We start from the raw sequence: 11,732 nt of genomic DNA on the forward strand, positions 1-11,732 counted from the left end.
GTCCGTTTGTCAGGTAGAACATGGAGTCCCTTAAAAATGAAATCCCTTAAATTGAGGTTTGAGTATATTTTAAAACTGTAGAGAATGGCCATTAGCTTTTCATTGGCTCTTTTATATACAATGCTGTCCTGGCTAGAGACCTGAGTGATGGTTAGGTGACTTTTTTCATTCAGGGGATGAGATGGAGGGATGGAGTGGAGAAGTTTATTAGAGAGGGGGGTGTGAGCTGGGAGCAGGGCTGTGAAATGGCGGGGGACAAGGCGACATGGAGGCAATATGTTTGTGGCCACCCCTTACGGGATTGAGGCGTCTGGCAATAGATAGATAGAGATTTTTTGTTCCCTACGTGTCAACAAGTGGGTTGGTGGAGGGTTAGTGCCCCTCCCCGTAAAACAACTAGCTCAAAGTCAGATGGCCACCCTTTACGGAATTATGGCGTCTGGCTGTAGATAGATAGATAAATAGATTTTTTTTTTTTTAATTCCATCATCATCATCATCATTTTCATCTTCACAGTCAACATCATCATCATCATCATCATCATCATCATCATCATTTCACATCTTCAGTTCTTTCCTATGCCTCAACACACGACGCTCTTACTGATTATACTTATACTGTTATGTAATTTAGAAACCGTCAGAATAGGTTAAGTTAGATTTGAGTTAGTTTAAGTGGATTTGAGTTAATATAAGTAGGTTTTGAGTTAAGTTAGAGTAGGTTAGGTTAAGTTTCAGGCAGATTGAGAAATGACTTTTTTTTTTTTTTAAGCAGATTTCCATTCATATTAATGTTTGTTTGATGTTTTTGTGTGTGTAGTGTTTAATATAAGTTATGTAAAATTGTCTGTTTGAATTTTATACCAATTGAGCCTGTGCAGGTTTATATCCAAGGGGTGGTTGGGGTTTATTGCTTACGTAATGCCACTTGGGGATGGGTAAGGCTGGTCACTCTCATCTTAAATGTCAGGACTAACTTGCCTAGCCTCGTGCTCCTATGCTCCTTATGGGGCAGCACAGGATTGGATGGTGGATGGATGGATGAACAAAAAGGTAACTTGTGTTTTGTGATATCAAACTAATTCCAATGCCAGGTTATGGATATAGGTAGGTTGAGATAAACTGAACACCTAGAGAGAACTGGTGAGAGTGACTGAGTGTAGGCTGAGATAAACTGGACACTGGAGAGAACTGGTGAGAGTGACAGAGTGTAGAGATAAACTGGACACTGGAGAGAACTGGTGAGAGTGACAGAGTGTAGAGATAAACTGGACACTGGAGAGAACTGGTGAGAGTGACAGAGTGTAGAGATAAACTGGACACTGGAGAGAACTGGTGAGAGTGACAGAGTGTAGAGATAAACTGGACACTGGAGAGAACTGGTGAGAGTGACAGAGTGTAGAGATAAACTGGACACTGGAGAGAACTGGTGAGAGTGACAGAGTGTAGAGATAAACTGGACACTGGAGAGAACTGGTGAGAGTGACAGAGTGTAGGTTGAAATAAACTGGACACTGGAGATATCTGGTGTGAGTGACTGTGTGTGGGCTGAGATAAACTGGACACTTGGAGGGAACTGGTGAGAGTGGCTGAGTGTAGGCTGAGATAAACTGAACACCTGGAAAGAACTGGTGAGAGTGACTGAGTGAAGTGTTGTACAGAGCTGAACACAAGGGAGAGAGGTCCAGTAGGCAAACCAAAAGCAAGCTGAATGTGGTCCTGAGATGGTTTAACTTCAGGATTTTGGAAAATGACAGATTATTTGGGATGCTGTATACCATAGGATAGACTTGGCAAGCTGAAGGGATGTGATACAGACTTCAGTAGCCCCATGTACCATCAAAGGGCTCTCCCAAGCTGAGTCGAATTGTTTGGAAAGTGTTTGGAGAAGTACATTGAGATGGTTTGGACATGTAGAGAGAATGGAGAGTGAAAGATTGACTAGGAGTGTGTATCTGAATGAGAATGGAGATTGAAAGACTGACTAGGAGTGTGTATCTGAATGAGGTGGGAGGGCAGAGGTGGCAGAGAGATCAAGGGTGATGGAAGGATGGAGTAAAGTGGTGCATGAGTGATGGCCGTGTGAGCTGGAGATAGGGAAGACTGACAGCACGAGACAAGGTGACATGGTGATCAGTTTGTGACCACCCCTTCTGTATTAAGTCATCTGGCTCTTGATAGATAAATGGATAGATAGAAGGCATCCTGGTAGTAATGGGATGACACGGATGTTGATCGTAAAGCTTGGAGCAGAACAGGTGAACAAAGCTAACCCAAGCAAACATTGAACACTGCCTTTCAGAGTTTATGAATATCTATTTTTATAATCTAAATACAATGAATTTACTGTGTAGAAAGTTCTTAGTTGTAGGACTGTGATATCTGTGTAATACATGTTGCTTAGTATCATATGTATGACTAGAAAGGAGTTAGGATTGAGATATGGCATTGTTTAATAGCAAATTTCCGTTCATATTAATTTTTGTTTGATATTTTTGTGTGTGTAGTAAGGAGGTTGTCATGAGTGTCAAGTTGTGTCTTAATGTAAACCTGTATGTAGTGTAATATAGCACCCTTTTTTCCTGTGGTGATGTCATTAAATGTTCACTGATAAATGCATACATATACCAAGCTCCTTTATTCTCCTCTCTCTTTCTTTCACCTTTCCACGGTACTGTATTTAAGTGATTCATTCCAAGGACATATTTATTATTCTTCCTATCCAGATCCTTTTGCTGAAGAAAGGGGGGCCCCATAGCAATGAAGGGGTTATTGGAATCTATATTTAACCTTTCCATTCTGAAAACTGTGAGCTGGGAGCAGGGTAGTGAAGTGGCGGGGGACAGGGCGACATGGAGGCGATTTGTTTATGGCCACCCCTTACGAGATTAAGGCGTCTGGTAATAGATAGATAGATGGGAAAGTCTCTCCAGAGGTAAAGACAGTGGTCTGGAGATAGCAAGAGTAAAATAAAAAAACACACTTAAATTAATCAACTTGGGAAGCTTTCTAGCAACCTTTCTCGATTGAATGATTTTTGTATACTATGTCGACTGTTCTCTTGTTATTTATCAGCATAACTTTTGAAAATAACATACAAGGGAATTTTAACACTGTCAGCCTCATGAATGTATCTGGTGGATTTTTTGTATGCATTGATGGCAAAAATCGCAGTTTGAATTTTGAGCTGCTTTGTGGTTTTTCTGTTCTTACCTGTTTATTCTTATGTAACTGTATCTTTACAGGAATGAGTCAAGCTTGTACTGTCCCATGTATTAAACCATTTTTATCATACATCTCCTTAAATTTATGAATTGTTTTGGAACACACTATTTCATTTGGTAGTGCATTCCATTGATCAATTGCCCTGTTTGGGAAGCTGACTTTCATTACATCTTTATCACCTCTCTTTTTATGCAGTTTTCTGCAGTGTCCTCTTGCTGATGCTTCCCCATGGGTTATATATTCATTTATGTCTATTTTCTCTTTTCCTGAGATGCAGTTATATAGCATAATCATGTCTCTTCTTTCCCTTCTCTCCTATAGTATTGGCAGATTCAGTTTTTCTAGTCTTTCTTCGTAGCTTAGGTCCCTTAAGCTTGGTACCCATCTTGTAGCTGCCCTTTGTACCTTTTCAGTCTTATCTATGTGTTTTTTGGGATTCCAGACTGCTGATGCATACTCCAGGATTGGTCTGATGAATGATGTTATTATCTTTCTTAGCATGTCCTCATTTATGTATGTGAATGCTGTTCTCACATTTGCAAGCAGTGTCTACATGTTACGTACCTTCTCACTGATGTGGTCAGCCGGAGATAGTCTGTTACTGATAATCACACCTAGGTCCTTCTCCCTTTCTGATATGTGTAGGGTTTTACTTCCTAACTTATCCCAATCTGGTCTTTTTCCACTTTTACCAAACTAAATTACATGACACTTGTCCACATTCAATTCTGTCTGCCACTTATTGCTCCATTCATGAAGCTTGTTTAATTCCTCCCGCAGCTTTTTGCAAGAATCTGTGTTAGTAATTTCTCTCAGTATTTTGCATCATCTACAAACATAGTTAGATAGCTTCCATTTCCAATGTTGCTGTCTGTGTCATATATATATCTAATATACTATAGCACTAGCCGTGTGTGTGTGTGTGTGTGTATGTGTGCGTGTGTGTGTTTTGGGCAGCCGAAACTACACATTCAAATCGCACCAAAATTGGCAAAAAAATTGCAAAAAAATCGCTGATGTGAAAAAACTTGGTCCCGTCACGATTGAAAAACTTTTACGATATTTAATGAGCGATCACATTTTGACCAAGAATCGACGCTCCAGACGCCTGGCATAGAATCTCCGTATAATTTTTTGCCTGTAGCTATAACTAAAATATATTAAAACAGCGCAAGAGCCCTCCACATGAGCAAGTGTGAGGGGCCCGAAGGGTCTACGAGCGCTTGTACAGTACTAAATACATAATTGGTGCCAGCACTGACCCTTGTGGAACTCTGCTAGTCATTTCCCTCCATAATGAGTAATTTCCCTGTAGTACTGTTCTCATTTTCCTTTTTCTGAGAAAATCCCGCATCCAACAGTACAGGTTGCCTTGGATACCTCCTTGATGGTACAGTTTCCGTAAAAGTCTTTGGTGCAGTACTCTGTCAAATGCTTTCTTGAAATCTGGATATATACTGTCCACCCATCCTTCTCTTTTCAGTAATGTTTTTGCAACTCTGTCATGGTAGCTTAATAGATTAGTAACACATGATTTTCCCTTCCTAAAACCGAACTGCCTTTCTGTTATCATATCGTGTTCTAGGTGGTTTACCCAAACTTTTCTTATCAGCTATTTTAGCAGCTTACAGTGGTCAGTACTACTGGTTGGTAGTTGAGTGGATTCTGTCTATTCCCTTTTCTTGAATAGGGGAACAATAGGGGAACAACGTTTGCTTTCATCTGATAGTGTGTAAGCTGGGCAAGATTAATACCTAAGGACACTCCAGCATGACTACCCTATTTCGTAACTTTTTTATAACACCATCCATGTGTATATTTATTGAACAGCAATGGAGACTCACACATCCCTGTTTCTGTGTAAAATTCAAATATAAGATTTCCTTTTTTTGTTTCCACACGTACTGCCATCCATACTGCCTCGTACATACTCTTAATAGCATTCAGGATTTTCCATATATATATTTACTGAACAGCCATGGAGACCTCACACATCCCTGTTTCAGTCTAAAATTCAAATATAAGATCTCCCTTTTTCTTTTCCACATGCACTGCCATCCATGTTACCTCATACTGTACATACTCTTAATAGCATTCAGCATTTTCCCATCTGCTTCAAATTCTCGGCATGTTCTTACCTAACTGTGTGTCTTTACAGGAATGAGTCAAGCTCGTACTGTCCCGTGTCTTAAACCATCTTTATCGAAGAGTGAATGAAGAATACAAGAAGTAGAGGAAGAGTTTATCCTTGACTGAAGCTTTATCAGAGGAAACTAGGTAGGAATAAGCTTTGAATCTTGTGTAATCATCCACCATTCACCAGCCTTAACATGATTCTCGGCACTTTTCACCTTCCTTCTCTGTCTACACTTTATCCAGATTCATGAAGGCAGCATACAACTTCTTTCCCTTCTCTACATACCTTTCTGTTAGTGTACATCTTGGAGAGAATATCTGATCTACACACCCCCTCCCCTACCTAAAAACCTCATGTTCCTCTCCATTCAATTCCTTTGTCTCAGTTGAATAAAATTGCTTAGTGTTTGCAAGAATATGACCATGAGAGGACTGTAGAGTTTGTGAATATCTAGTAGTGAACAGGAAAACGAGAAACTAGGTGCCACATTTATTCATATTTATTCATGTGTATAGACCTAACACACAACTACACATATATCTATAACATATACTATAGTTTTTTCACCTTAAACTGGCCAGGATTTTCGTTCTTATGCAGCTTATTTCACATAGTTCAGCGGTAGAAAAAGACTACTACGGAGGATGCATCCTTTCCATAGCACTTCTTTGTAACTAGTATCATATTCTAGTGTTAATTTATTGATACAGCTCAGCATTCCAGATGGAGAGAGGCCAATTTTAGGCCAAGTTAGGGTAGAAGGAGTATAGTAGTGAAGTAGTTGACCTCTTCATTCCAGTTACTTATATCTTATTTTTAAAAAGGTGTCCGCCAGTCGACTTTATGCAGCTTAATGGATGTCTATTGTAGTGAAGTGGTTAGTTAAGATCGTGTATGTAACCGACCAGTTTGAAAAATCTCCTGAAAACTGAATAAAATCGTCTGGAGTCAGCAAAAATAAATATATAAATATGTGGAACTTTTAAAAAATGTTTGCAGTGAAATAGAATGTTGTGGTGCGTTTTCTATGACGGAATTTAACAGTGCACCTAATCGTCTTCTTTGTTTTCCTCAGTTTTCCTGTTTCTTTTCCTTGTTTTTCTCCTCCTGTGCCTTCCTTTTTCCCTTTCTCTATCCTGTTATTCTTTTCCTCCTCCTCCTCCTCCTTCTCTACGTCAACCTTCCTTTTCGTCGCCTTCCTCCTTGTTATTAGTCTTCCCCTTCCTCCTCAGCATCCTCCTCCTCTTCCCTGTCCTTTTCCTCTTCCTCCTCAGCATCCTCCTCCTCTTCCCTGTCCTTTTCCTCTTCCTCCTCAGCATCGTCATCCTCTTCCCTGTCCTTTTCCTCTTCCTCTTCAGCATCGTCATCCTCTTCCCTGTCCTTTTCCTCTTCCTCTTCAGCATCGTCATCCTCTTCCCTGTCCTTTTCCTCTTCCTCCTCAGCAACCTCCTCGTCTTCCCTGTCCTTTTCCTCTTCCTCCTCAGCATCATCATCATCATCATCCCTATCCTCCGCCTCCTCATCTTTCTTCTGTTTCTTCCTCTTCTTCTCCTCCTCCTTCATTACGTAGGTGCCCCGTTGCCTATTTGAAGTAGGATCACCTCGTATGTCACCAAAGCTCCTGTTGTCTGTGGGAGGTGGGGGTAGAATTCAGTAGTTAGAGAACATAATAGTAAAGGAAAAATAGTTGTTGATGAACCCCGGTTCGTCTAGCTAAGCAGACACATCAACCACAGGCAAGCCATCACCCCTGCAAGGCCATCCCGTACAGTGAACCGGTCTTCTTGCGGTTGACAGCTTGCAACAGCGAGAGGCACTGGGAAAAGTGTGGAGGTTTGATTCATGGATGGACGCCTCATTTGCATCTCTACCCAGTTAACCCCTTTAAGGGCACCATAGTAGGCTCCACATCACCCCGTTATCTGGCTATATGGTTACCACCCAGTGTAAATGGTTTTCTGGGTTACAGGAAACCATTAGGCTTGTCACTCAAAGCAGAGCCACCTGAAATGGAAAGTAAGAGTAATAAAAAGCGACAGGAAGGAAATGGAGACGTAGGAAGATAGGAGGGCAGACACAGAATGATAATGGTGAAGGAAGAAGTAGGTAGCGCTACATCAAGTGAGTGGATGATGGGCGCCACCACCTACCACTTGGGCAAATAGTAAAATATATATTAGCAGTATTATCATTATCAATTGTATCATGACCATCATTATCATCATCATCGTCATCATCATCATCACAATACCATCATCGTCGTCATCATCGTCATTATCCTTCTCCTCCTCCTCCTCCTCATCATCATCATCATCATCATCGTCATCATTATCTTCTATCATCACAATACACTACCATCATCGTCCTCCTCCTCCTTTTCCTCCTCCTCCTCCTTTTCCTCCTCCTCCTCCTCCTCATCATCATCATCATCATCATCACAGCCACAACAACAACTCAATACTAACAGCAAGAATGAAGCTTTTGTTGACTAGGAAGAAACCTAAGCCAGACAGTGCCATTTCGTGTTGTTGCATCTGTTCCTGTAACCTCCACACCTCCACGCTGTACCTGTAGGAAAATAGGGACCTGCGTTGTAAATTTGACGGTTGTATGGGGAAATAGGGACCTGTATAGTAAATTGGACGGTTGTATGGGGAATAGGGACCTGTATAGTAAATTTGACGGTTGTATGAGGAAATAGGGACCTGTATAGTAAATTGGACGGTTGTATGGGGGAAATAGGGACCTGCAGTGTAAATTGGACGGTTGTATGGGGAAATAGGGACCTGCTTTTTAAATTGGACGGTTGTATGGGGGAAATTGGGATATAGGAGGAATTGATTGTCTGCTTATGACCTTCGTGTACTCGACAGGTATTAATTCCCTGGCCTGCATAGTCCCGGGTTACCCTTGGGCAAGGTGTAGCACCCGTTAGCCCACCAAAAAGGTAGTAGGTGGATGGTTACCATCGTCCCGGGAGGTACTACCATGGCAGTGACGTGGTAGCTGGCCTTGCACAACATTCCCAGGCGGGGAACTCAACCACATTTACCAAGTAGTCAAAGTCCGGGCTGAGACTACTACTCCTACATATCTCCTATACACAGCTCATCCTCTTGGGGGCTATGCCTCCTCCATTTTACCTGCACCTCGCCATGTGCAAGCACCCTGTTCCCACCCTGGCCACGCGCTGCCTGCCACAGCAACGCACCTGCTGGATTGTGATCGATGGGCCTGTTCCTCCACATACCCCGGGGTACAACAAGAACAATGGCGCTGTGAAATGAAGACAAACCCTAGCTTTCTATCCCCTCTCTGTCTCGTATACCTCCAGCCTCCTCCCCACTGACCCTGTCCATCAGTCCATTCACATTTACTAGGTGAGTGAATATGTGGCGTGGATGAAGGTAATGTTTTTTTCTGATTAGCAGACCTTTTTGTTTCACTTCGTCCCGTAAAATTTCGAAACCGTTATCATCTACGCATACGGCCTTAAAGAGTAGAAGGAGAGTAGAAGGTAGACTCACTCACCGCTCAGTGGGCAGGGCTGTGAGGTGGATTTGGCTGTGTTGGGCTACCTCGTGAACGGCAGAGCAGCTGAAGGAGACCAGAAGAAGACGCGCCAAAAGATGCAGGAACGACCATGTTATATAGAGTCGTTCTAGCACCATCTCTCCATAACGCGGCCTGTCAATGCGCGGGGAGTTATTCATTTTATCTACATTTATTTGTATTGATTTTATTTAGTTATTTATGTGTAGTGATTATTTTATTTAGTTATTTATGTGTTTATTTATATTTATTTGTGTTTACTTGTTTTATTTATTTTGTTTTATGTAATTGTTTTGTTTTATTTAAGTTGATAGTAGATAGTAAATAATAGTTAGTAGATAGACATACAGGAGATAGTAGATGGACAGTAGATAGCAGATAGATAATAGACATAGATGAACAGCAGATAGTGGACAGTAGATAGTAGATAGCAGATAGATAATAGACATAGATAAACAGCAGATAGTGGACAGTAGATAGTAGATAGCAGATAGATAGTAGACATAGATAAACAGCAGATAGTGGACAGTAGATAGTAGATAGCAGATAGATAGTAGACATAGATAAACAGCAGATAGTGGACAGTAGATAGTAGATAGCAGATAGATAGTAGACAGATAAACAGCAGATAGTGGACAGTAGATAGTAGATAGCAGATAGATAGTAGACATAGATAAACAGCAGATAGTGGACAGTAGATAGTAGATAGCAGATAGATAATAGACATAGATAAACAGCAGATAGTGGACAGTAGATAGTTGATAGCAGATAGATAGTAGACATAGATAAACAGCAGATAGTGGACAGTAGATAGTAGATAGCAGATAGATAGTAGACATAGATAAACAGCAGATAGTGGACAGTAGATAGTAGATAGCAGATAGATAGTAGACATAGATAAACAGCAGATAGTGGACAGTAGATAGTAGATAGCAGATAGATAGTAGACATAGATAAACAGCAGATAGTGGACAGTAGATAGTAGATAGCAGATAGATAGTAGACATAGATAAACAGCAGATAGTGGACAGTAGATAGTAGATAGTAGAGACAGTAGATAGATAGATAACACACACACACACACACACACACACACACATACATACATCCACATACTGTACATACATACGGTACTGTACACACACACACGCACACACACACACACACACACACACACACACACACACACACACACACACACACACACACACACACTTTACACTTACCGTAGGCCCAGATAGAGCTGTACTAAGGTAAAGAAGAGGTTCGTGATGTAGGACTGGAGCACGAGGGGTCCCATTGCGCCATCCAGGTCCCTAATTAGGTGGAGGAATGCTAGGTGGTTCTCTCTCGCCACCCCCCACTCCACCTCCCCCCACCACCCCCACCCTGATAGATAGATACATAATTAGACTGATAGATAGGTGCATAGACATAGATAGATAGATAGACTGATAGGTAGATAGGTGCATAGATAGATAGATACATACATACATACATACCTGTACATAAATAGATAGATTGATAGGTAGATAGACATACATACATACATACATACGTAGATTCATAGGTAGATAGATAGGTAGATATAGTGATAGATAGATTATGGTGATTGGTATATGGGTGGATGCTACTGATTGATAGATAGACAGATAGATAGATTGTGGTGATTGATATATAGTTAGGTGCACATATTGAGTGACTGACTTGTAAATAGATAGATAGATATTTTAAATGCTTCTTTCCACTCCTTTACTAGCTTAAGATAGATCATATTACCAGATTCTCTCTCTCTCTCTCTCTCTCTCTCTCTCTCTCTCTCTCTCTCTCTCTCTCTCTCTCTCTCTCTCTCTCTGTATGTATGTATTTTTATGCAAGGAAGAAGGAATCGAAGGCTATTATGTGTATGTGTGTGTATGTATGTATGTACGCTATTTATATGTGTGTATGTATGTATGTATGTACGCAATTTATGTGTATATGTATGTATGTACGCTATTTATATGTGTGTATGTATGAATGTTCGCTATATGTGTCTGTGTATATGCGTGTATGTGTGTATGTACGCTATTTTTGTGTGTATATGTGTATGTGTGTAGGTACTCTATATATGTGTGTATATGTGTATGCACTCTATATATGTGTGTGTATGTGTATGTACTCTATATATGTGTGTGTCTGTGTTTATGTACGCTATAAATGTGTGTCTGTGTTTATGTACGCTGTATATGTGTGTGTAACTGTGTATGTACGTGTGTGTGTGTCAGTTCTACCCACCTTTCTTAATCTTTTCATTGAAGCATCGTACGTGGGCCGCCAGAACGATGGCAACGGCAGCAATCAACACATCCACAAAGTTCCACACCACAGTATCGTATTTATTGATGATGAGGATGAACAGACCAAAGGCATCTGTATAGCCCAGTAAATTGGTCTCGAATCGATGCCCCTCCCTCACGTAGCACTCTAGGAAGCTGGAAGAAGAGAGTTAGAGAGTTAGTTTGTTGATTTGTTAGTTGGTTGGGTTGTAATTCTTAAAACTGTCAACCCCAGATATTTATTTCGAATTTGTGGCCCTCCCCTGCTGGTTTGCCTCCCCCCCTCCCCTTCTAGCGCCCCCCCATGGCCCCTTCCCCCCTTTCCTCCTCCCCCAACCCATCAGAAAATCAAGATTCAATTGCATACCGCCGAAAAGTGACCCCCGGGACGTGAAATAGGCTCGCGCCCCCCACGTGCCCTTCCCCCCCTTCCCCCTCCCCAACCCATCAGAAAACCAAAATACAACTACGTACCGCCGAAAAGTGACCCCCCGGGATATG

The 11,732-nt window shown here is 41.3% G+C and overlaps 1 protein-coding gene across 1 annotated transcript; it reads right to left on the reverse strand.

The window, feature by feature from the left end:
* Nucleotides 1-6,923: 6,923 nt before the first annotated feature.
* On the reverse strand, nucleotides 6,924-10,213 carry LOC145410854 (gustatory receptor for sugar taste 64f-like). Its single transcript, XM_080280955.1, has 4 exons — nucleotides 10,140-10,213; nucleotides 8,893-9,048; nucleotides 7,827-7,929; nucleotides 6,924-6,989 (listed from the first exon to the last, which is right to left on the reverse strand). The coding sequence occupies exons 1-4, from the start codon at nucleotides 10,211-10,213 to the stop codon at nucleotides 6,924-6,926; spliced, it is 399 nt and encodes a 132-aa protein (XP_080137081.1).
* Nucleotides 10,214-11,732: the final 1,519 nt, after the last annotated feature.

This window comes from Coenobita brevimanus, chromosome 11 (assembly GCF_032717465.1).
Source record: "Coenobita brevimanus isolate Jiangsu-jjx chromosome 11, ASM3271746v2, whole genome shotgun sequence".
In the NCBI taxonomy this organism is placed as follows: domain Eukaryota; kingdom Metazoa; phylum Arthropoda; class Malacostraca; order Decapoda; family Coenobitidae; genus Coenobita; species Coenobita brevimanus.